The 26754-nt window shown below is 27.6% G+C and overlaps 1 protein-coding gene across 3 annotated transcripts in view; it reads left to right on the top strand.

The window, feature by feature from the left end:
* Positions 1 to 26754, top strand: part of LOC135129545 (protein unc-13 homolog A) — a 186925-nt gene that overhangs the window by 145151 nt on the left and 15020 nt on the right. For 2 of the 3 annotated variants that reach the window (XM_064056714.1, XM_064056711.1), the window contains 6 exons: positions 6682 to 6788; positions 14794 to 14935; positions 14985 to 15111; positions 20791 to 21110; positions 21167 to 21317; positions 21370 to 21822. In XM_064056714.1, the coding sequence (XP_063912784.1) occupies positions 6682 to 6788; positions 14794 to 14935; positions 14985 to 15111; positions 20791 to 21110; positions 21167 to 21317; positions 21370 to 21822 (1300 nt within the window). The remainder of the gene's footprint in view (positions 1 to 6681; positions 6789 to 14793; positions 14936 to 14984; positions 15112 to 20790; positions 21111 to 21166; positions 21318 to 21369; positions 21823 to 26754) is intronic. The other variant, XM_064056712.1, reaches the window with a different exon arrangement.

The raw sequence follows: 26754 nt of genomic DNA, 5'->3' as shown, positions 1-26754 counted from the left end.
GTAATCGAGCCGTTTCCGTCCGACTGTCTGTCATCCCCACCAATAACTTTATGACGTCATTTCAAAGAACTCTATTTTAAAATGAACTAATTTCTACGTGACATTCTTTAGATGTATAAACATAAACACTTGAGTTAAGCTTGTTACTAATGCTGAAAGGACATTTTATCCGGTTGGTTATCTGCCTTAAATATGTTTTACAATTTTTTGAGGGATTTTTGCAATTTCTAATTTCAAAAAAAAACTGAAACATTTTTAATTTAAAAAACCGAAAAATCAAAAAATTGAGAAATCGAGTAGTTGAAAAATTAAGAAATCCAAAAATCTAAAAATCGAAGAACTGAAATATTGAAAAAATGTAAGTTCGAAAAACTGGAAAACCGACCAGTTGAAAGATCAAAAGGTTGAATATAATGGAAAAGTGAAAAACCGAGACAACAAATAATACTTGAAGAAACGAGAAATTTAGATTTTCTAAAGATGAAAAGTTTAAAAATTGAAAAAATCAGAAATCAACAAGATCAAAATGAAAATATTCAAAAACTAAAGAATCGAAAATTTGTTTAATCGAAAAGCTGGGAAATGGAAAAAAAAAAAACGAAACCACAGGTAATTGAAGAACCGAAAAATCGTAAAATCGAGGACGAGAAAGACAATAATCGAAAATTTGAAAAATCGGAATGTTGATAAATTGGAAAATCCAAAAATCGAAAAAAACAATCAAAAAATCGATAAACAAAAAATCTAATAATCGAAAAACTGAGGAACTGAAATATCAAAAATCAATTTCTGAATTTTTGGATTTTTCGATTTTTCAGTGTATTGATTTTTCGACATTTTGAAAAATTGAAAAATCTAGAAATCAGAAATCATAAAATAATCGAAAAAATTTCGAAAATTTGTAAATTCGAAGAATTGAGAGATTTGAAAATGAAAAAACCAAAAATTTGTAGACTCGAAACGCTGGAAAATGGAAAAAATAAGAAACCGAGTCAACGAATAAGTGAAGAATCAAAAAAAGTGAGACATCAAAAAACTGAAAAGTCGAAAATTTGAATAATCGAAAAATAGAGAAATCGAAAAATCGAGGACGAGAACGAAAAATTGAAAACTAGAAATTCGAAAAATTGGGAAACCGAAAGGTTGAAACATCAAAAAGTTGAATATAATGGAAAAGTTGGGAAATGGGAAAATGCAAAACCGAGACAACAAATAATAATTGAAGAAACAATAAATCTGGATTTTTCTAAAAATTGAAAAAATCAGAAGAAAAATTAAAATATTCGAAAATTGAAGAATTGAAAATTTGTATAATCGAGAAGCTGGGAAATAGAAAAATAAAAAACCGAGACAATAGATAACTCAAAAATCGGAAAAATGAAAAATCGTAAAATCGAGGACGAGAAAGACAAAAATCGAAAATTTGAAAAATCGGAAATTCGATAAATTGGAAAATCCAAAAATCCAAAAATCTAATAATCAAAATATCGGCGAACTGAAATGTCGAAAAATTGAAAATTCGAGAAACTCAAACATTTAAAAATTGAAAAATCGAAAATTTGTATAATAGAAAAGCTGGGAAATGGGAAAATTAAAAAACCAAGGCAACGAACCGAGAAATTGAAAAATAACAAAAACCAATTCCTGAATTTTTGGATTTTTGGATTTTTCAGTGTCTTGATTTTTCGACATTTTGAAAAATTGAAAAATCCAAAAATCAGAAATCAAAATAATCGAGAAAATTTCGAAAAATTGTAAATTAAAGAAATTGAGACATTTGAAAATGAAAAAACTAAAAATTTTTAGACTCGAAACGCTGGAAAATGGAAAAATTAAAATACCGAATTAACGAATAATTGAAGAATCAAAAAAAGTGAAAAAACAAAAAATTGGAAAGTCGAAAATTTAAATCATTGAAAAATAAAGAATTCGACAAATCGAGGACGATAAAGAAAAATCGAAAACTAGAAAATCGAAAAATTGGAAAACCGAAAGGTCGAAAGATCAAAAGGTTGAATATAATGGAAAAGTTGAGAAATGGGAAAATGAAAAACCGAGACAACAAATAATTGAAGAAACAAGAAATCTGGATTTCTCGACTTTTTCAAAATACGAAGTCTAAAAATTGAAAAAATCAGAAGAAAAATGAAAATATTCGAAAACTGAAGAATTGAAAATTAGTATAATCGAAAAGCTGGTAAATGGAAAAATAAGAAACCGAGACAACAGATAACTGAAAAATCGGAAAAATGAAAAATCCTAAAATCGAAGATGAGAAAGACAAAAATCGAAAATTTGAAAAATCGGACAGTCGATCAATTAGAAAATCCAAAAATCGATAAATAAAAATCTAATAATCAAAAAAACGACGAACTGAAATGTCAAAAAATTGAAAATTCGAGAAACTCAAACATTTAAAACTTAAAAAATCGAAAATTTCTATAATCGAAAAGCTGGGAAATGGGAAAATTAAAAAACCAAGGCAACAAATAATTGAAGAATCAAAAAAAGTGAAAAAACAAAAAATTGAAAAGTTGAAAATTTGAATAATTGAAAAATAGAGAATTCGAAAAATCGAAAACTAGAAAGTCGAAAAATTCGAAAACCGAAAGATTGAAAGATCAAAAAGTTGAATATAATGGAAAAGTTGGGAAATGAGAAAATAAAAAACTTAGACAACAAATAATTGAAGAAACAAGAAATCTGGATTTTTGAATTTTTCGATGCCTTGATTTTTCGACTTTTTCAAAAGATGAAAAGTTTAAAAATTGAAAAAATCAGAAGAAAAATGAAAATATTCGAAAATTGAAGAATTGAAAATTTGTATAATCGAAAAGCTGGGAAATTTGAAAAATAAAAAACCGAGACAACAGATTACTGAAAAATCGAAAAAATGAAAAATCGTAAAATCGAGGACGCGAAAGACAAAAATCGAAAATTTGAAAAAACGGAAAGTCGATAAATTGGAAAATCCAAAAATCGAAAAAAAATCCAAAAATCAATAAACAAAAATCTAATAATCAAAAAATCGACGAACTGAAATGTCAAATAATTGAAAAATCGAGAAACTCAAACATTTAAAAATTGAAAAAATCGACGAACTGAAATGTCAAATAATTGAAAATTCGAGAAACTCAAACATTTAAAAATTGAAAAATCGAAAATTTGTATAATCGAAAAGTTGGGAAATGGGAAAATTAAAAAACCAAGGTTACGAACCGAGAAATTGAAATATAACAAAAATCAATTTCTGAGTTTTCGACATTTTGAAAAATTGAAAAATCTAAAAATCAGAAATCATAACAATCGAGAAAATTTCGAAAAATTGTAAATTAGAGAAATTGAGAGATTTGAAAATGAAAAAAATCAAACATTTGTAGACTCCAAAAACTGGGAAATTGAAAAATTAAGAAACCGATTCAACGAATAATTGAAGAATCAAAAAAAGTGGAAAATCAAAAAATTGAAAAGTTGAAAATTTGGATAATTGAAAAACAGAGAAATCGAAAAATCGAGGACGAGAAAGAAAAATCGAAAACTAGAAAGTCGAAAAATTGAAAAATCGATACACCAGAAATCTAATTTCGGAAAATCGAAAGACCAAAAGGTCGAATTTAACGGAAAAGTTGGGAGATGGCTAAATTAAAAAACCGAGACAAGGAATAATTGAAGTTTCGATAAATCTGGATTTTCGGATTTTTCGAGCTTTGGAAAAATCGTGGATCTAAATGAAAATGGAGGACGAGAAACACGAAAATCGAAAATTTGAAAAATCCAAAACTCGGAACGTCAAAAAATTGGAAAATAAAAAAATCGAGAAAAAGAAAAAATTGGTAAACCAAAAATTTAATAATCAAAGAATTGAGAAATCGAAAAGTTGGGAACTGAGAAAATTAAAAAACCAAGACAACGAATAATTGAAGAACCGGGAAATTGAAAAATCACAAATTTCAATTTCTCGATATTTCAATTTCCAAAATCTAAAAATTTTAAAAATGATAAATCGGAAAATCGAAAAACAGAAAAATTCAAAAATGGAAAAAGTCAGAAATCATAAAAAATTTAATTTCGAAAAATCTAAAATTTGTAGAATCGAAAAGCTGGAAAATAGAAAAATTAAATAACCGGCTCAACGAATGACTGAAGAATCAAACAGTGAAAGGACGAGTAGACAAAAATCGAATTTTGAAAAATTGAGAAACCGGGAAACAAAAGTTTCGAAAATCGAAAAATTGAAAATTCGAAAAACTGAAAAAAAAACAAACCCAAAAATCGATGAAACAAAAATCTAATAATCAAAAAACCGAAAAGCTGAAATTTCGAGGAATTGAAACATTCGAAAATTGAAAAATCGAAAATTTGTATAATCGAAAAGCTGGGAAATGGGAAAATTAAAAACTAAGACTACGAATAATAATTGAAGAACCTAAAAGTTTTAAAAATCACGAATTTTAATTTCTGGATTTTTCAATTTTTACGTTTTGCGGTTTTTTCAATTTCTGAATTTTTGGATTTTTCAATTTTTCAGTGTCTTCATTTTTCGACTTTTGGAAATCGAAAAATTTAAAGATTCATAATTCGAAAAATCGAAAAACCGAACAATCTAAAAATCCAAAAAAATCAGAATCAAAATAAGTGAGAAATTGAAATTTTGAAAAATTGAAAAGTAGAGAAATTGAAAGATTTTAAAACGGAAAAATCGAATATATGTAGAATCGAAAAGCTGGGAAATGGAAAAGTCGTAAAAACGAGGAGGAGAAAGACAACAGTCGAAAATTTGAAAAATCGCATGAAAACTGAAAATCAAAAAAAAAAGAAAGTTCCAAAAATCGATAAACCAAAAATCTAATAATCGAAAAGATTGAAAATTCAAGAAACTGATCTAAAAATTGAAAAATCAAAAATTTGTATAATCGAAAAGTTGGAAAACATTTTGAGAAATTGAAATTTTGAGAAATTTAAAGATCCAAATATTGAAAAATCGAAAGGCTGGGAAACAAAAAAATTTAAAATCCGAGACAACGAATAATCGAAGAATTAAGAAATGAAAAATTGAAAAATCGAAAATTTGGCAAATCGAGAAAATAGAAAGTTGAAAAATTCGAAAAGTTGAAAGATCAAAGGGTCGAATATAATAGAAAAGTTGGGAAATGGGAAAATTAAAAAATCGAGACAAGGAATAATTGAAGATTCAAGAAATCTGGATTTTCGGATTTATCAATGTCTTGATTTTTCAACTTTTTCAAAACTTGAACAGTGTCAAAATTGAAATACCGAAAAATCTAAAAATTGATTAGTGGAAAAATCGAAGTAAAAAAAAATTGAAAAACTTAGAAAAATGAACAAAATCAAAAATGAAAACCTTTGAAAATTGAAAAATCGAAAAATTGGTATAATCATAAAACTGAGAAATGGATAAATCAAAAAAAATCCAGCCAACGAATAATTAAAGAACCAAAAAAGTGAAAAAGCATAAAATCGGATACAAGAAAGATCTAAAAATTGAAAAATCGAAAATTTGTGTAACCGAAGAGTTGGGAAATGAGGAAATTAAATTTAATAATTTATGTTTCGCGGCTTTTCAATTTCTGGATGTATGGATTTTTCGACTCTTCGATTTTTCAATGTCTTATTTTTTTGACTTTTTGAAAAATTGAAAAATCGAAAAATCTGAAAACCAAAAAATCAAAAAAGTTATAAATAATTAAAAAATCGAAAAATTAGAAAATTCAAAATTCGAATAATTGAAAGATAAAGAAATCGAAGAGTGGAAAATCGAAAAATCAGAGAGGAGAAAGGCAAAGATTGAAAATTTGAAAAATCGAGAAATTGGAAAATCGAAAAATCGAAAAAAGGAAAATCCAAAAATCGATTAACCAAAAATTTAATAACCGAAAAGTCGAAGAATTAAGAAATCGATTAATCAAGACATTGAGTAACCGAAATCTCAAAAAACTAAAAATTTGAGCAATTGAAAGATCTCAAAATTGAAAAATCGAAAATCTGTGTAATCGTGAAATCGAGGACGAGAAAGAAAAAATCGAAAATTTGAAAAATCGAGAAACTAGAAAGTTGAAAATTTGGAAAATCGATAAACCAAAAATCTAATATTCGAAAAATCGAAAAGATGAAAGATCGAATAGTAAAAACCAGAAATTGAAAAACCGTGAAAGTTAAAATTTGAAAAATCGAGAAACTGAAAATCTACAAATTAAAACATCGAAAATTTGAATAGTCAAAAAATCGGGAAATAGTAAAATTGAAAAGTTTAAAACCGAGGAAACTGAAAAATCATAAAAAAACAACCTGACCTGAGCTAACCTGACCAGACTTGACCAGACCTGACCTGACCTGACCCCCATGACATGTCAAGCATTAGCGCATAACTCAGAGTACTAGGGAAGTACTCTATAAATCTTTCGACCAATTTTTAACCCAACCAAATTGACTTCTATCCATTTTGACACACCACCGGGTACTCGGTCTTGGATTTAGCACCATCAACAAAATTTCCCCCCTGAGTAAACCTCCGCGTTTTCGCGCAGTTGTGTGGACAAATAGCCAGTTTGTGGATCGGCAAGAGCACACCGGATCGTGGTACCGCCTCCCAGAATATGAAAGTCGCCTGCTGTGTTCATATGTTGTTGTATCGGTGTTCTTGTTTCCGGTTCCGGCGCGCAGAACTACATTTTCAGTGGATCCAGACACACACATTGATTCAATCGAGCAAGCGGAGCAAATGACTATAGAAGGCACATCCAAGTGGTCATGCAAGATTGCAATCACAGGTATTGCCAGCTGCATTCTATCGGGACGCAGAGCATACATACACGCTAAAGTACCGACCGCCTTCTTGACCCGTTCATTATTGCAGTACAAATCTTCACTTATAGCACTCTAACTCTGGAATGTTTGGACCAGACGGACTTCCAGACCTCGGTGGCGAACCGACATCGAACATTGAAAGAGATCAAGAACTGTGGGTTTGCCATCCCGAGGTCGCACTTTCTGTCTCTCTCTAACTTATCCTTGCTCCTTGCACTATACTGAATGGGTGACTGTACGGAGCTACTCTGATTCTGTCTAAAATTTATCACTGGAATGTACTATGACGACTTCGAGCATGCCCTTCGTTCGAAATTTTTCAAGGGGCCGGTGACTTGGCAACACCGAGTTAGGGAATTTTTGTCAAAAGGTAGCACCAAGGTGGTCTAACCTAGCACCATCAGTCAAAAGCTAGCACTATATAGGTATTAACTTAACAAAAAATGTGTCTAAAGTCCGTTCTGTTTTGACTAAGCAGAGCAATTTTGTCTTAGTTTTTTGACTTTCAAAAAACTCAAAAATTCGAGAAACCGAAAAATTTGAAAATTGGAAAATCGAAAATTTGTATAATCGGAAAATTGAAAAATGAAACAAATGTAAAAAACCGAAACAACGAATAGCTGAAGAATCAAAAAAGTGAAAAATAACAAATTTCGAATTCTCAGTTTTCAACCTTTTGGGGTTTTCCAATTTTCGATCTGCGTTTTAGAATTTTTTCTTTTATCAATGTCTTGATTTTTCAACTTGCAAAATATAAAAATTGATAATTCGAAAAAACCCAAAAATCTAAAAATCGAAAAAACCGGAAATCATAAAATCGAAAAATCGAGGGTTTTGATAATTGAAAAATTGAAAATTTGTTTAATGGCAACTGGGAAATGGAAAAATTAAAAAACCCAAAACAAGGAATAATTGAAGAATCGGAAAAGTAAAATCGGGAACGAGACAGACAAAAATCGAAGATTTGAAAAGTCGGGAAAGTGCAATATCAAAAATACATTTAAAAATTGAAAAATCGAAAATTTGTATAAACTAAAAGTTGGGAAATGGGAAAATTAAAAACTAAGACTACCAATAATTGAAGAACCTAAAAATTAAAAAAATCACAAATTTTAATTTCTGGATTTTTTAATTTTTAGGTTTTGCGGTTTTTTCAATATCTGAATTGTTGGATTTTTAAATTTTTCAGTCAAAAGCTAGCACTATATAGGTATTAACTTAACAAAAAATGTGTCTAAAGTCCGTTCTGTTTTGACTAAGCAGAGCAATTTTGTCTTAGTTTTTTTGACTTTCAAAAAACTCAAAAATTCGAGAAACCGAAAAATTTGAAAATTGGAAAATCGAAAATTTGTATAATCGGAAAATTGAAAAATGAAAAAAATGTAAAAAACCGAAACAACGAATAGCTGAAGAATCAAAAAAGTGAAAAATAACAAATTTTCGACTTTTTGAAAAATTGAAAACACTGAATAAATCGAAAAATTTAAAAATTGATAATTCGGAAAATCGAAAAACCGAACAATCTAAAAATCCAGAAAAATCAGAAATCAAAATAAGCGAGAGATTGAAATTTCGAAAAATTGAAAATTAGAGAAATTGAAAGATTTTAAAAATGAAAAATCGAAAAAAAAGAAAGTTAAAAAATCGAAAAACTATAATTTAATATAATCGAAAAATCGAAGCACTGAAATATCAAAAGATTGAAAATTCAAGAAATTGAACTAAAAATTGAAAAATAGGGAAATTAAAAAACCAAGACAACGAATAATTGAAAAACCGAGAAATTGAAAAATCACAAATTTTAATTTCTGGATTTTTCATTTCAGTCTTTGGGTTTTGCGGTTTTTTCAATTTCCAAATTTTTGAAATTTTCGATATCAAAATAAGCGAGAAATTGAAATTTCGAAAAATTGAAAATTAGAGAAATTGAAAGATCTTAAAACGGAAAAATCGAAAAAAAGAAAGTTAAAAAATCGAAAAACTATAATCTAATATAATCGAAAAATCGAAGCACTGAAATATCAAAAGATTGAAAATTCAAAAAACTGAACTAAAAATTGAAAAATCAAAAATTTGTATAATCGAAAAGTTGGAAAATGGGGAAATTAAAAAACCAAGACAACGAATAATTGAAAAACCGAGAAATTGAAAAATCACAAATTTTAATTCCTGGATTTTTCATTTCAGTCTTTGGGTTTTGCGGTTTTTTCAATTTCCAAATTTTTGGAATTTTCGATATCAAAATAAGCGAGAAATTGAAATTTCGAAAAATTGAAAATTAGAGAAATTGAAAGATTTTAAAACGGAAAAATCGAAAAAAAAGAAAGTTAAAAAGTCAATAAACCATTATCTAATAATCGAAAAATCGAAGAACTGAAATATCAAAAGATTGAAAATTCAAGAAACTGAACTAAAAATTGAAAAATCAAAAATTTGTATAATCGAAAAGTTGGAAAATGGGGAAATTAAAAACCAAGACAACGAATAATTGAAAACCCGAGAAATTGAAAAATCACAAATTTTAATTTCTGGATTTTTCATTTCAGTCTTTGGGTTTTGCGGTTTTTTCAATTTCCAAATTTTTGGAATTTTCGATATCAAAATAAGCGAGAAATTGAAATTTCGAAAAATTGAAAATTAGAGAAATTGAAAGATTTTAAAACGGAAAAATCGAAAAAAAAGAAAGTTAAAAAGTCAATAAACCATAATCTAATAATCGAAAAATCGAAGAACTGAAATATCAAAAGATTGAAAATTCAAGAAACTGAACTAAAAATTGAAAAATCAAAAATTTGTATAATCGAAAAGTTGGAAAATGGGAAAATTAAAAAACCAAGACAACGAATAATTGAAAAACCGAGAAATTGAAAAATCACAAATTTTAATTTCTGGATTTTTCATTTCAGTCTTTGGGTTTTGCGGTTTTTTCAATTTCCGAATTTTTGGAATTTTCGATTTTTCAGTGTTTTGATTTCTCGACATTTTAGAAAATTGAAAACATTGAAAAATCGATAAATTAAAAAATTGATAATCCGAAAAATTGGAAAACTGAAAAATCTGAAACTCTAAAAAATCAGAAATCATAAAATAATCCAGAACTGAAATTTCGAAAAATTAAAAATTAGAGAAATTGGAAGATTTGAGGAAGCTGAGCAATGGAAAAATTAAAAGATCGAAAAAACGAAAAATCTAAAAATTATGAATTTGAAGGATCGAAAAGTCGAAAAATTAAGAAATCGATAATCAAAAAGCTGAAATATCAAAAAATCAAAAATTGAAAATTTGTAAAATATAAATTTGAGAAATGGAAACATTAAAAAACAAAAAGAAATAATTACTGAACAATCGAAAAATGAAAAAATGAAAAATCGAAAATTTGAATAATCGAAAAAAATCGAATAATCGAGGACGAGAAAGACAAACATCGAAAATTAGAAAAATCGGAAATTCGAAAAATTGGAAAATCAAAAAACTGAAAAATGGAAATATCGCATAAAGAAAAATCCAATTCCATACACCAAAAATCTAATAATCGAAAAACCGAAAAATCCAGGAACTGAAATATCAATACATTCAAAATTCAAAAAATCTAAAAATCGAGGATGAAAAATACTAACATCGAAAACTAAAAAAATCGAGAAATCGGAATGTTCAAAAATTGGAAAACTGAAAATCTGAAAAATCGAACTTCAATAATCAAAAACTTGTAAAACCGTAAAGTTGAAATATAGAAAAGTCAAAAAATTAAGAAACCGATTAATCGAAAAATCCGGAAATTGGAATATCAAAAAAATGAAAATTAAAATTAAAAAAGTTGGGAAATGGAAAAATGAAAAAACCAGGATAATTGAAGAATCGAGAAACTGAAAAATCACAAATTTCTATTTCTCGACTTTTCAATTTTTAGGTTTTCCAGTTTTTCGATTTCTGGGTTTTTCATTCAATGTGAAAATATAAAAATTGATAAATCGAAAAATAGAAAAACCCAAAGATCTAAAAATCGAGAAAATCAGAAATCGTAAAATTCGAAAAACTGAAAAGATGGCAGATAGAATTTTCGAAAAACTAAAAAATCGATAAATCAAAAAAAATCGGGGAATTGAATCATCGAAAAAGTGAAAATTCCTGAAATTAGCAGTTTTGAAAAGAAAAACAATCGAAAATGTTTAGAATCGAAAAGCTGGGAAATGGAAAAATCAAAAAATCAAAAAATTAAAAAATCAAAAAATTAAAAAATCAAAAAAGCGAAAAATTGACGAACCGAAAATCCGAAAGATCGATAAATGGAAAAACAGAAAATTTGAAAGAAAAATTAAGAAATCCAAATCGAAAAATCGAATAACTGATATTTCAAAAAATTGAAAATTCGAAAATTTATATAATCAAAAAATCGAAAAACTGGAAAATCTAAAAATCAAATTTTCCGTTATCTTGATTTTTGACTTTTTGATAAATGAAAAATATAAAAATTAATAAATCGAAAAACCGAAAAACTGGAAAATCTAAAAATCAAAATAACGAAAAAATCAACCATAAAATCGAAAAGTCGAGAAATTGAAATATCAAAAAATAGAAAATTTGAAAAACTCAAAAGTTTGAAAACTAAAAAATCGAAACTTTGTATATAAAACCGAGACAACGAATAATTGAACAATCGAAAATTTAAATAACTGAAAGATGGAGAAACCGAAAGACCGAGAAAGGCAAAAATCGAAAACATGAAAAATCGATAAATCGGAACGTCGAAAAATTGGAAAACTGAAAAGTTGAAAGACCCAATAGTCGAAAAATTAAGAAATCTATAAAAATCGAACATTAAAAATTTCTAAAATCGAAAATTTAGAAAATGGAAAAATTATAAAACGCAGACAAGGAATAAATCGAAAAAGTAAAAATTTGAATAATTGAAAAATAGAGAAATCGACAAATGAAAAAGTGAAAAATTCAGGACGAAAAACAAAAATCGAAAAACCGAGAAATCATAAAATCGAAAAATTGAAAAATCGAGAAATTGAAAAATCAAAAATTTCCGAATTTTTGGATTTATCCACATTTCTTTGAAAAAATGAAAAAACGAAAAATCTAAAAATTGATAAATCGAAAAAACCAAAAACAGAAAAATCTAAAAATGAAAAAACCGAAAAAATCAGAAATCATAAAAACGGAATTTTGATAATTTGAATGCTTGAAAAATAGAGAAATCTAAAATTCGAGAACGAGAAAGACAAAAATCGAAAATTTGAAGGATCGAGAAATTGAAAAATCGAAAAACTGAAACATTGAAAAAAAATCCTAAAACCGATAAACCAAAATTTAATAATCGAAAAATGGATAAACCAGAAATCTAATAATCGAAAAATCGACAAAACGAATGGTTAAAAATCGAAAATTTGTATAATAGAATAGTTGCGAACGATATTTCGACTTTTGAAATATTAAAAAATCTAAAAATTGAAAAACCGAAAAATCGAAATCGAAAATTTGAAAAATTGAGAATTCGAGAAATCGTAAAGCCAAAAAAAAGAAAAACTCCAAAAATCGATAAACTAAAAACTTGAAAGATTTAAAAGTTGAAGAATTAAGAAATCGATTAATCAAAAAATCGAGAATGTGTTTGATGGAAAAGCTGGTAAATTAAAAGACAAAGACAACGAATAATTAAAAATATAAAAATTGAAAAATCTAAATATCGAAAAATCGAAAAGACAAATCAAAAGCGAATAGTTGAAAAACCGAAAAATCTAAAAATTAAAAATTCGAGAAACTGAAAATCTAGAATTGAAAAACTGAAAATCCAATAGTCGAAAAATTAAGAAATCGCAATCGAAAAATCAAAAACTTGAAAGATCGAAAAATCGAAAAATCGGAGATCTGAAAAAATACAAATTCGAAAATTTGTATAATCGAAAAGCTGAAAAATGAGAAAATTAGAAAACCAAAAATGAAGAATCGGGAAATTATGAAAAAAATTATTTCAATTTGTGAATTTTTCAATTATTAGGTTTTGCAATTTTTAGAATATTTGGATTTTTCGACTCTTCGATTTTCCAGTCATGGTTTTTCAACTTTTGGAAAAATTGATAAATCGAAAAATAGAAAAACAGGAAAATCTAAAGATTGAAACATCGAAAATGAAAACTGAAAATTCGAGAAACTGAAAATCTAAAAATTGTAAAATTAAATCTCCACATTTCTTTGAAAAATTGAAAAATCTAAAAATCAAAAAATCAGAAATCATAAAATCGAAAATTCGAAAAATCGAAATTTTGTATGATTGAAAAATAGAAAAATCGAAAATCCGAGGAGGAAAAAGACAAAACTCGAAAATTTGAAGGATCGAAAAATAGAAAAATCAAAAATTTGAAGGACCGAAAAATAGAAAAATCGAAAAATGTATAAACCAGAAATCTAATAATCGAAAAATCGACAAAACGATAAAAGTTAAAAAGTCGAAAAGTCAAAAAATTAAGAATCAATTAAGCGAAAAGTGGTCGAAGAATTTGAATATCAAAAAATTAAAAATTCGACAAATTGTAAGATCTAAAAATTGAAAAATCTAAAATGTGTTTAATAGAAAACCTGGAAAATGGGTAAATTAAAAAACAAAGACAACGAATAATTAAAAATATAAAAATTGTAAAATCTAAACATCTAATACATGATCGAAAAATCCAAAAACCGAAAAATCTAAAAATCAAAAAATCTAAAAAACAAATCAAAATCGAAAAGTGGAAAAACCGGAAAATCGAAAAATTAAAAATTCGAGAAACTGAAAATCTAGAATTGAAAAACCGAAAGTCCAATAGTCGAAAAATTAAAAAACCTATACAACGAACGATTGAAGAATCGAAAAAACTGAAAAATGACAATTTGAATAATTGAAAGATAGAGAAATCTAAAAATCGAAAACGAAAAAGACAAAAATCGAGAAATTGGAAAGTTCAAAAACTGGAAAATCGAAAAACTGAAAAATCGAAAAAAAAATCAAAAATCAATGAACCAGAAATCTAAAAATCGAAAAATTAAGAAATCAATTAATCAAATGAAATATCAAAAAAATAAAAAATTCGAGAACTTGAATGATCTAAAAATTGACAAATCACATCGTACTTTAGACACATTTCTTAATAAGTTTATACGATTTTAAATAATTTTAATAACATTTTTAGGAATTATTTTTTGACTGATGGTGCCAGCTGATGCTATGTTGGACCAACGGGTGCTATCTTTCTAGAAAAATTCACTAACTCGGTTTTGTCAATTTGCCGGCCCCATTTTTCCAACACTGACTCGATTTTTAATAAGTCACTGGGGGCTTGCGTACTTGGCTTGTTTGTGTGATTTCAACTTTTTCAACTTCAAGCGCTCCTTTCAGCAGCTTGTCCATAGAATGTAGCTACAGACCTGCCTGAGACCAATAGGTATAGCTAAACTGAACAGTTTAAAATGCACAACTAAACTATCCCGCTTACTTTGTTGATCTTAAACAATAAATCACGATACACTCACACACTGCCGTTCACCAGACGAATGGCCACACACCCACACGATATAAATTTTCTAAAGAAGGACCAGCCAATCACGACTTACTCGAAACGATCTTTGGGTAACTCTCTCATTTTTAAGCACGATTAGACTAGTTGGCACAACTTAGCTGTAACACGATAGATGATATGTTGTCAGCAATACCACAGAGACTTGCACTACGGAATTTTCTGTCATATTGCTGTTGCACAGACAATCTAGAGCACACTCGACACCAAACAAGTCACCACGAGCTTCCGCAGCTTTGTGTGGGGTGTACCTCAAGCATGACTATCTCACTTGGCATGTCTCTAAACTGTGTGCTTGTACTTAAACACTGATTTATTGTTTAAAAGAAACTTTAAACGCTTCTTAAAACTACCTTAAACAAGCTGAACCTGCAGTCGGTGCGACTACCCGTACTTACTAACCCGACCGTTGCAGTCAAATCCGCACAAGGACTTATCGCTAAAGATAAAAGCGGGACCTCCGACCCCTACGTCACGGTACAAGTGGGGAAAGTAAAGAAGCGCACGAGAACTATGCCCCAGGACCTGAACCCCGTCTGGGACGAGAAATTTTATTTGTACGTGAATCGGCCCACGCCAAATTTGGCACTAAACGAGTGTTTTCAGTGAGTGCCACAATTCCTCCGACAGGATCAAAGTCAGGGTTTGGGACGAAGATAACGACCTCAAGAGCAAGCTTCGCCAAAAACTGACGCGAGAATCCGACGACTTCTTAGGGCAGACGATCATCGAAGTAAGTACACGATTACCGCCCAAATCATACTCATTATTGGACCAACTTTCCTATAACTTGATCGCAACTTTGGTCATAAATTAAAATATTAATTGGATGTTTCGAAGTTATTCGAAGTTTTTCAATTAAAATTCATCGAGTTTATGCGCGTTAGTTTAGAAACAATTAACATTGCATTATCGGGAATAGAGTAGTGCCCGCGCTCCGCCCACGATGTAGTGGGGGTCAATTACCATACTTTCTATTTGTTGGAACAAAATCTTTTTTTTTTAATCTCTAGAAGAATTTCAGTTCTGGAAAAAAATCAAATTGTACAATTTTTCGACTTTTCGATGTCCCGTTTACACGATTTTTCAAGTTTCGATTTCTCAGTTTGGGGTTTTTAAATTTTTCAATTTTTCAGTTTCTCAATTTTCAATTTTTCGATACTTTATTTTTACGATTTTTCAATATTTCAATTTTTGGCGTTTCAAAATTTTCGACTTTTCGATTAACCGATCTTTTAATTTTTGATTTTTCGACTTTTTAATTTCTTGATTGTTCAACTTCTCCACTTTTCTACTTTTAGAATTTTCGATATTTTGATTTTCCCACTTCTCGATTTCTCATTCTTCGGTTTTCGGATTTTCAATTTTAATTCAATTTTGGAATTTTTCTGATTTTGGATTCCTCAGTTCTTTGATTTTTCTATATTTTGTTTTTGAAATTTTACATTATTCGATTTTTCAGTTTTACCAATGTTTCGATTTTTTTTCCGATTTTGGGCTATTTTGATTTCTCAACTTTTGGATTTGTTGATATTTTGATGCTTCGATTTAACTCGATGTTTCGATTTTTTTATTTCTCGGTTTTTCGATTTTCCGATTTTCCAATTTTTCTACATTCCAGTTTTGGGATTTTTCAATTTTCCGGTTTTTCAAGTTTCGATTTCTCAGTTTTTCAATATTTAACTTTAGGGACTTTTCAATTTTTCGATTAAATTTCCCGTTTTTACAAATTTTCGATTTCTCAATTGTTTTATTTTTCGATTTCTCAATTAATTATTATTTTTATTCAATTAAATTTTTGACTTTTCGATTAACTGATACTTCGAATTTTTGATTTTTTAATTACTCGATTATTCGACTTCTCGACCTTTTGACTTGTTCGATATTCTGATTTTCAGTTTCTTCAATTTTTTGATTTTTCAAATTTTAAATTTTCGATTTCTCGTTTATTTAATTGTTCAATTTTTCGATATTTCAAGTTTGGATTTTTCAATTCTTCAGTATTTCATTTTTGGGATTTTTCAGTTTTTCGATTCAGTTTCTACATTTTTCAAATTTTCTGGATTTATTTATTTTTCGATTTTTCAATTTTCCGATCCAATTTTTTGATTTTTCAATATTTCAAATTTTGTCGTCTCTGAATTTTCGACTCCTTAATTAATCAATTTTTTTGATTTTTCGATATTTTGATTTACCCATTTCCCGATTTCTCGCTTTTTCGTGTTTCCGTTTCTCGACTTCTGGATTTCTCGATTTTTCGATTTTCAGATTTACAAATATCAATTTTTCAATTTTTCTTTGTTTCAGTTCGTCGATTTCTCAATTTTTCGAGATTATTCGATTTTTCGATATCTCCATTTTTCAGTTTTTTGTTATTCCGACTTCTCGAATTTTCAGTTCCTCAATTTTCCAATTTTTCAAATTCTCTATTTTCAATTTTTCACTTGAACATCTCGGTTTTTCAAATTTTCGATTTGTTTTTTTTTATATTTCGATTTCTCTATTTTCCGAAATTTCAATTTTACGATTTTTCAGTTTTTCGATTTTTCAATATTTCAGTTTTTGGCGTTTTTAAGTTTTCTACTTTTCGATTTCTCGATTTTTTGATGTTTCGCTTTGTTCAACTTCTCGATTTCTCGATTTTTCCATCTTTCGATTTTCGGATTATCAATTTTTCAATTTTTTTTGAGTTCTTCGATTTTTCAATTTTTCGATATTATTTGATTTTTTAATTGTTCGAGGTTACTCGATTTTTCGATAACTTGATTTTTCAATTTTTCGAGTTTTCAATATTCTGATTTTTGAGTTTTGAAATTTTTAAAATTTTTCGATTTTTCAATTTTAGATTATTTCGATTTCTCGACTTTTCGATTTTTCGATGTTCCCATTTTTCTAATTCCAGTTTTTTCCAATTTTTTGACGTTTCGATTTCCTAATATTTCTACATTCCCGATTTCTCGTTTTTTTTTTTAATTTTTCAGTTTTTGATTTTCCAATTCTTCATTATTTTTAAGTTTTGCATTTCTCGATTTTAGAATTTTCGGTTTTTCGATTTTCAACTTGGATTTTTTAAAATTTGTCATTCACTGAATTTTCGATTTTTGTGATTTTTCAATTCTTCGATTTTTCAAAGTTTCGATTTTTCGAATTTGGATTATTTGGATTTTTCGACTTTTCGACTTCTCGATCTTTTGATGCTTTGATGTTTCAAATTTCGATCTCCTGGTTTTTCGATTTTTCGATTTTCTAGTTTTTGATGATTCGGTTTCACAATTTTTCTACATCCACTTTTGGGATTTTTCAGTTTTTCGATTTTTTCAAATTACAGATTTTTCGATTTCTCGATTTCCCGTTTTTTTTTAATTTTTTAGTTTTTCGATTTTTCCTTTGACTCTTTCGATTTTTCAATTGTTCGAGGTTATTCGATTTTTCGATAACTCGATTTTTCAATTTTTCAATTTTGGATTGTTTCGATTTCTCGACTTTTCGATTTCTCGATATTTTCTGTTTTTTTTTTGACGTTTCGATTTCCCAATTTTTTTACATTCCAGTTTTGGGATTCTTCAATTTCTATTGAACTTTTAGATTTTAGATTTTTCGAGTTCTCGATTTTTCGTTTTTTTTTAATTTTCAGTTTTTCGATTTTTCAATTTTTCATTTTTTTTAAGTATTCCATTCTTCAATTTTATCAACTTTTCGATTTCTCTATTTAACGAGATTTCGATGTTTCGATTTTTGGTTTGAATTTTTTTAATTTTGGCTTATTTCAATTTCTCGATCTTTTGATGTATCGATGTCGATCTTTTTTGAAATATCGACAAATTTCTCCAATTTGTCGATATTTCGGTTTTTCAATTTTTTAATGTTTCGATTTGCCAATTTTTCTACATTCCAGTGTTGGAATTCTTTAATTTTTCGATTATTTAGATTGTTCAATTTCTCTATTTCCCGTTCTTTTTTTAATTTTTCGATATTTCAATTTTAGATTTTTCAGTTTGTCGATTTCTCGACTCCTCAAATTTTGATTTTTGGATTTCTTGATCTTTTGATGTTTCGATTGCGTGATGTTTCAGTTTTTCAATATTTTAATCTTTCGATATCTCGGTTTTTCGATTTTTCGGCCTTTTAAAATTTTCAGTATTCGAATTTTCGATATTTGAATTTGTAATTTGGGTTTTTTGATTATAGAATTTTCAGTTCTTCGACTTTCGATTTTGATTTTTAGATTCCCTCGGATTTTTGTTTTTTTTTAATTTTTGATTCACGGAATTTTCGATTTTTCGTTATTCGAATTTTCTTTTCCCTTTCGATTTCTGGATTTTTGGATTTTCCCAGTTTTTGATTTTTCAAAGTTTCGATTTTTCGATTTTGGATTATTTCGATTCCTTTGATATTTCAATTTTCAAATTTTTGACGATTCGGTTTCACATTTTTTTACATTCCAGTTTTGGGATTCTTCAAGTTTTTGTTTTTTTAAATTATAGATTTTTCGATTTCCCGATTTCTCGTTTTTTAGAATTTTTCACTTTTTCGATTTTCAATTTTTCGTTTTTTTTTTAATTGTTACATTTTCAATTTTTTTATTTTTAATATTTGAAATTTTCGATCTTTAGACTTCTCGTTTTATCAGTGTTTAAAATTTCTCCGCTTTTCAACATTTCAAATTTGTGATTTTTTCCATTTCTGGATTTCTTGATCTTTTGATATTTCTGTTTCTCGGTTTATTGATTTTAGGATTTTCGGTTTTTCGACTTTCGACTTGGATTTTTAGATTTGCTCGGATTTTTGTTTTCTCTAATTTTTGATTCATCCAATTGTAGATTTTTCGTTATTCGAATTTTCAGTTGGTTTCCTTTTCGATCTCTGTATTTTTCGGTTTTTCATTTCTTCTATTTTTCAAAGTTTCGATTTTTCGATTTTGGATTATTTCGATTTCTCGATCTTTTGATGCTTTAGTGTTGCAATTTTTCGATTTTCCGATTTTTCGATTATCCAATGTTTGACGATTTAGTTGCACATTTTTTTCTTACATTCCAGTTTTGGGATTCTTCAATTTTTTTATTTTTTAAATTATAGATTTTTCGATTTCACTTATTTCCCGTTTTGTTAATTTTCAATTTTTCGATATTTTAATTTTAAATTTCTGTATTTCTTGATCTTTCGATGTTTCTGTTTCCCGGTTTTTCGATTTTTCGACCTTTCGGCTTTTTCAAATTTTTAGTATTCTAAATTTCGAATTTTCGGTGATTCCATTTACCGAATTTTCGATATTTCAATTTGTAATTTTGATTTTTCGATTTTAGAATTTTCGGGTTTTCGACTTTCGACTTGAATTTTTGGATTTTCTCGGATTTTTGTTTTTCTAATTTTTGATTCATCGAATTTTGGATTTTTCGTTATTCGAATTTTCAGTTGGTTTCCTTTTAGATCTGTGGATTTTTTAATTTTTCAGTTCTTCGATTTTTCAAAGTTTCGATTTTTCGGTTTTGGATTATTTCGATTTCTCAATCTTTTGATGCTTTGATGTTGCAATTTTTCGATTGTCCGGTTTATCGATTTTTCGATTTTCCAATTTTTGGCGATCTAGTTTCACATTTTTTTCTTACATTCCAGTATTGGGATTCTTCAAATTTTTAATTTTTTAAATTATAGATTTTTCGATTTCACGATTTCCCGTTTTTTTAATTTTCAGTTTTTCGATTTTTACGATTTCAGATTTTCGATCTTTAGACTTCGCGTTTTATCAGTGTTGTTTCTGGATTTTTCAATTTTTCGATAATTTAATTTTAAATTTCTGGATTTCTTGAACTTTTGACGTTTCTGTTTCCCGGTTTTTCGATTTTTCGACCTTTCGGCTTTTTCAAATTTTCAGTATTCTAAATTTCGAATTTTCGGTGTTTCCATTTTCCGAATTTTCGATATTTCAATTTGTAATTTCGATTTTTTGGTTTTAGAATTTTCCGTTTTTCGACTTTCGACTTGGATTTTTCGATTTTCTCGGATTTTTTGTTTTTTCTAATTTTTGATTCATCCAATTTTAGATTTTTCGTTATTTGAATTTTCAGTTGGTTTCCTTTTTGATCTCTGGATTTTTGAATTTTTCAATTCTTCGATTTTTCGATTTTGAATTATTTCGATTTCTCGATTTGTTTATGCAGTTTTTCGATTTCCCGGTTTTTCGATTTTTCGATTTTTCAATTTTTGACGATTTAGTTTCACATTTTTTTTTACATTCCAGTTTCGACTTTCGACTTGAGTTTTTAGATTTTCTCGGATTTTTGCGACTTATTTCGCGAAAAGTAGTCAGAAACATTTAATTGCATTATCGTGCGAGTAGAGTAATGCCCGCCCACTCTAGCACGCGCTCCGCCCACTCTGCAGTGGGGGTAAATCACACACTTTCTACTTGCAGGTCCGTACTCTATCGGGCGAAATGGACGTCTGGTACAACTTAGAGAAACGAACCGACAAATCAGCTGTTTCTGGTGCTATCCGCTTACACATATCTGTCGAAATCAAAGGTGAAGAAAAAGTGGCCCCATATCATGTCCAGTATACTTGCCTTCACGAAAATCTTTTCCATTATCTGTGTGAACAAAACTGCGGAGTAGTCAATTTGCCGCACGCCAAAGGGGACGACGCTTGGAAAGTCTATTTCGAAGAAGCCGGTGAAGAAATAGTAGACGAGTTTGCAATGAGATACGGTATAGAATCGATTTATCAAGCCATGACGTAAGTATAAGTCGCGTCCGTGTAAATCCCCTTCACTAATCGCCACTATCCAACAGGCATTTTCACTGCCTCTCGACGAAGTACCTTTGTCCTGGAGTCCCAGCCGTTATGAGTATGCTGCTTGCCAATATCAACGCCTACTACGCACACACGACGGCAACTTCGGCTGTATCCGCATGTGATCGCTTCGCGGCTTCCAATTTCGGGGTACGACCTCCTCTAACCCCAAAATTCCACTAATAATAATAACAATTTTCAGAAAGAGAAATTCGTAAAACTACTAGATCAGCTTCACAACTCCCTTCGAATAGACTTATCCATGTACAGGAACAACTTCCCAGCCTCGAGTCCAGACAAACTCATGGACTTGAAGTCAACCGTCGACCTTCTAACCAGCATCACCTTCTTCCGGATGAAAGTCCAAGAGTTGACGAGTCCTCCTCGTGCGAGTACCGTTGTGAAAGACTGCGTTAAGGCCTGCCTCAGATCCACATATCAATTCCTCTTTGAAAATACGTACGAGTTGTACAATCGAGAATTCCAAAGTGATCCGAACGAGCCCAAGAGGGATCCAGAAGATCACGGTCCAAGACTGGATAGCGTAGATTTTTGGCACAAACTCATCGCACTTATAGTTTCGGTGATAGAAGAGGATAAGAATAGCTACGGGCCAGTGCTGAACCAGTTTCCGCAAGAACTGAACATCGGACAGGTAATTAAGCTAAGTTTGGGACGAAATGGGCGGGGTCGGTGAGGCGCCTATAACGGGAGCGGTTGCTCGGGCGCCAGCTTCGTTTCGGGTTAGTCTAAAAGGGGAAACGAATCTCCAGAGGGATAATTAATACTCGGCTTCATATTAAAAAAAAGTAATATAATAATTTGAAAAATTATAAAAGTTGTTTGCGATTTTTGTTTAAAAACCAGTGGTGTAAATAACATCCACATCGTTTTTTTTTTTATTTGAATTTTTCGGGTTTTTAAGTTTCAATTTTTCAGTTTTTCAATTTTCATTTTTAAATATCTGGGTTTTTGGATTTCCCAATTTTGGAAGTTTCAATTTTTATATTTTGCCCTTTTTCGATTTGCAATTTTTCGTTTCTTCAATTTTTGATTTGCACTTTTTCTAGTTTTCATTTTAAATATGTAATAATTATACCAATTTTTCAGTTTTATGGTTTCCATTTTTCAATTATTGGATATTGGAATTTAAAACTTATTTATTTATTTTACTCTTCAATTTTTCTATTTTTAATACAATTTCAATTTTATGATTCTATCAAATTCTTTAAATTTTTTTCTTTGTTTTTCGATTTCGATCTTATAATTTTTTGTTTATTCTAATTCAATCTTTTCAATTTGGGATTTTTTCAATTTTTCGATTAACAATTTTTCAATTCTTCATTTGTTTTTGTTTCTTCAATTTTACCATATGCACTTTTCAAGTTTTCATTTTTAAATGTTTCGGTTTCTGCATTTCCCACTTTTTTCAACTTTCAATTTTTCGTTTCGGTTCTCTATTTTCTCTATTTTTTTTAATTTTTCGGTTTTTCAATGTTTTGATTTTATAATTTTCCTTTTTTTAATGTGGAATTTTTCAGTTTTTGGTTTTTCAATTTTTCGGTTTTCAATTTTCGCTTTTACAACATTAAAATTTTTTAATTTTTTGTTTCTTCAATTTTACATTTATCAGTTTCTTGATTTTTTAATGTTTCATTTCTTCAATTTTTAATTCGAATTTTTTTTTTTTTCATTTTAAATAGTAATAATTATACTACTTGTTAAATTTTTCAGATTTTTAGTTTTATGATTTCCATTTTTGATTTATTGGAATTTAAAACTTTTTCATTTATTCTACTTTTACATTTTTCAATTTTTGGTTTTAGGATTTTCCACTTTTCGATGTTTCAATTTTTATATTTTTCACTGTTTCGATTTGCAATTTTTCGTTTCGGTTTTCAATTTTTGATTTAGTTCCATTATTTTTAAATTTTTCGTTTCTTCAATTTTTGATTTTCAATTTTTCTAGTTTTCATTTTAAATATCTAATAATTATGCTACTTTTTAAAATTTTTCACGTGTTCAATTTTATGTGTTTCATTTTTCATTTATTGGAATTTAAAACTTTTCAATTTTTCTATTTTTAATATTTCAATTTTTTAGTCTTCAATTCATCATTTCTTTAAAGTTTCGATTTGCAATATTTCGTTTCGGCCTTTTATTTCATATATTTTTTGGTCCGGATTTTATAATTGTTTTGTTTTTTCAATTTCAATCTTTCCAATTTGGCACTTCTTCAACTTTTCGTTTAACAATTTCTGTATTTTTCATTTTTTTTTGTTTCTTCAGTTTTACGATATACACATTTCGAGTTTTTTTCATGCGAAGTTTTGTAATTTTTGGATTTTTCAAGTTTTAGATTTATTAATTTTTCTTCAATTTTAGATTTTTCAATTTCATAATTTTCTAATTTTTGGAAACTTTTCCACTTATTTGATTTTTCGATTTTCAATATTTCCATTCTTCGATTCTTCAAATTTGCGATTTGCAATTTTTCGATTTTCAATTTTTCGATTTTTTAGTTTTAGATTTTTCAGTTTCATGTTTTCGCAGTTTTTCGATTCTTAATTTTTGATATACAATTTTTCGAAACTTTTTCATTTATTCAATTTTTCCATTTTTAATATTTCCATTTTTCGATTCTTCAAATTTTCGATTTGCTATTTTGCGTTTCGGTTTTTTTATTTTCTCAATTTTTCTGTTTTCACGGTTTTGATATTATAATTTTTCTCTTTTTCAATGTAAAGTTTTACGATTTTTCGATTTGCAATTTTTCGGTTTTCAAATTTAAATTTTTTAATTTTTCGTTTTTTCAAATTTAAATTTTTCAGTTTCTGGATTTTTCGTTTCTTTAATTTTGCATTTTTTCTTTTCATTTTAGATATATAGTGCTAATTCGAATTTTGTAAAATTTACAAGTTTACGATTTTAGAATTTTTTCATTTTTCAGTGACTGAATTTTAAAACTTTTTCATTTATTAAAATCTCAAAAAATTGAAAAATCGAAAATTTAAAAATTCCAAAATTTGCAAAATTAAAATATACAAGAACCGAAAAGTCGAGAAATCGAAAACTCTAGAATTTTGAAAATTGAAAAGTTAAAATATCGAAAATTTGAAAAATTGAGAAACCAAAATATAAAACGGTCGAAAAATTTAAAAATTAAAACTGAAAAACCAAAAAATAAAAAATCGAAAAATCTAAAAATCCAGAAGGCGAAGAATCGAAAAGGAGAAGAATCGAAAAGGAGAAGAATCAAAATATTGAAAAATACCAAAACTGAAACAAACATCCAAAAGTTGAGAAATTAAGAAATTGGAACACTGAGAAATCGAAAAACCAAAAATTTTTTGGATAAATCGAAAAATTGAAGAACTGAAAAATCGAAACTTCGAAAACAATGGGAAAATTAAAAATAGATTAATTGAGAAAACTGAAAATTTAATGTCAAAATTTGAAAAGTCGAAAAATAAAAATACTGAAGAACTGAAAAATCAAAAAAATCTAAAATTTAAAACACTGAACAATTAAAATATCGCAAAACTGAGATATCAAAAAAAGTTTAAAAAACGAAAAATTGAAAATCCAAAAAGTCAAAAGTCGAGAAATAGAAAAATCCAGAACTTGAAAAATCGAAAAATCGATTTTAGAATTTTTTCATTTTTCAGTGACTGGATTTTAAAACTTTTTGGTTTATTAGTTCTCCAATTTTTCAAATTTTCTATAAGTATTTGATTTTTCAATGTTTCGACTTTTGGTGTTACAGTTTTTCGACTTCACAATTTTGACCATAATTTTTCGATTTTACGATATTTGGGTTTTCCAATTTTTCGATTCTATTCGTTTTTTCTTATTTTCAATTTTTCAGTTCATTAGTTTTTTCAATTTTCTCGATTTTTGATTTTTCAATGTTTCAATTTTTCGTTTCTTCGGTTCTTCGATTTGCAGTTTTTCCATTTTCCACTTTTTCGATTTGGAACTTTTCGTTTCGGTTTTTTATTTTCTTTCTTTTTTCAATCTTTCAGTTGGTCAATGTTTTGTTTCATAATTTTCTAATTTTTGGAAACTTTTTCATTTATTTGAATTTTCGATTTTCAATATTTCCATTTTTCAATTCTTCAAATTTTCGATTTTTTAGTTTTAGATTTTTCAGTTTCATGTTTTCGCATTTTTTCGATTCTTTAATTTTTGATATACAATTTTTCGAAACTTTTTCATTTGTTCGATTTTTCGATTTGCTATTTTTCGTTTCGGTTTTTTATTTTTTCAATTCTTCGCGTTTTCATTGTTCCGATTTTATAATTTTTCTCTTTTTCAATGTAAAATTTTACAATTTTTGGATTTTTCAAGTTTTCAATTCGCAATTTTCCGATTTTCAACTTTTCGATTTTTCAATTTAAGATTTTTTAATTTTTCATTTTTTCAATTTTAGATTTTTCAGTTCCTCGATTTTTCAATTTCTTGATTCTTATTGGAAAATTTTTCTAATTTTAATTTTAAATATGTAGTATTAACCATATATATTGTTGTAAGTTTTTCATCTTTTTGAAGTTTCCGATTTTAGAATTTTTTTCTTTTTCAATTAGTTGATTTTAAAAATTTTCATTTATTCGATTTTACAATTTTTCGATTTTTAACCTTTTAATTTTTCCATATTTGATTTTTCAATTTTGATTTAATAATTTTTGATTTTCTAATTTTTCAAATCAATTCTCTTTTCTTCTTTCCAATTTTTCGATTAATTAATTTTATGTCAGTTTTTGAATTTCTCGATTTTTGAATTTTCACCATTTCAATTTTTCGATTCTTCAAATTTTCGATTTTCATTTTTCGATTAGTATTTTTTATTTTTTTACTTTTTCTATTGTTCGGTTTTTCATTGTTCTGATTTTATAATTTTTCTTTTTTTCAATGTGAAATTTTACAATGTTTTGATTTTTCAAGTTTTCAATTCGCAATTTTTCGATTTTTCAATTTTAGATTTTTCAGTTCCTCGATTTTTGAATTTCTTGATTCTTTAATTTCTAATTTTGCAATTTTTCTAATTTTAATTTTAAATATGTAGCATTAATTATATATTTTTTAAATTTGCATCTTTTTGAAGTTTTCGATTTTAGAATTTTTTCATTTCTCAGTTAATGGATTTTAAAAATTTTCATTCATCCGATTTTTCAATTTATTCCTATTTAATTTTTCCATTTTCGATTTAATAATTTTTTAATTTTCTAATTTTTCGAATCGATTTAATTTTTTTCAGTTTTTAAATGTCTCGATTTTTGATTTTTCAATATTTCAACTTTTCGATTTTTCAAATTTTCTTTTCTTCAAATTTTCGATTTGCAATTTTTCGTTTCGGTTTTCTTATTTTTTCATGTTTTTCATTGTTCTGATTTTATAATTTATCTCTTTTTCAATGTGAAATTTTATAATTTTTGGAGATTTCAAGTTTTCAATTCGCAATTGTAGATTTTTCAGTTTCTCGATTTCTGCATTATTTGATTCTTTAAATTTTAAATATGTAGTGTTAATTATAATTTTTAAACTTTTTCATCTTTTTGAAGTTCACGATTTTAAAATGTTTTCATTT

The sequence above is a fragment of the Zophobas morio genome, unplaced genomic scaffold (genome assembly GCF_036711695.1).
Source record: "Zophobas morio isolate AGI-343-1 ecotype UQ-CSIRO unplaced genomic scaffold, CSIRO_AGI_Zmor_V1 ptg000016l, whole genome shotgun sequence".
NCBI lineage: Eukaryota > Metazoa > Arthropoda > Insecta > Coleoptera > Tenebrionidae > Zophobas > Zophobas morio.
Note: the sequence above shows the minus strand (reverse complement) of the source record. Positions and strands in the feature narration are given on the sequence as shown.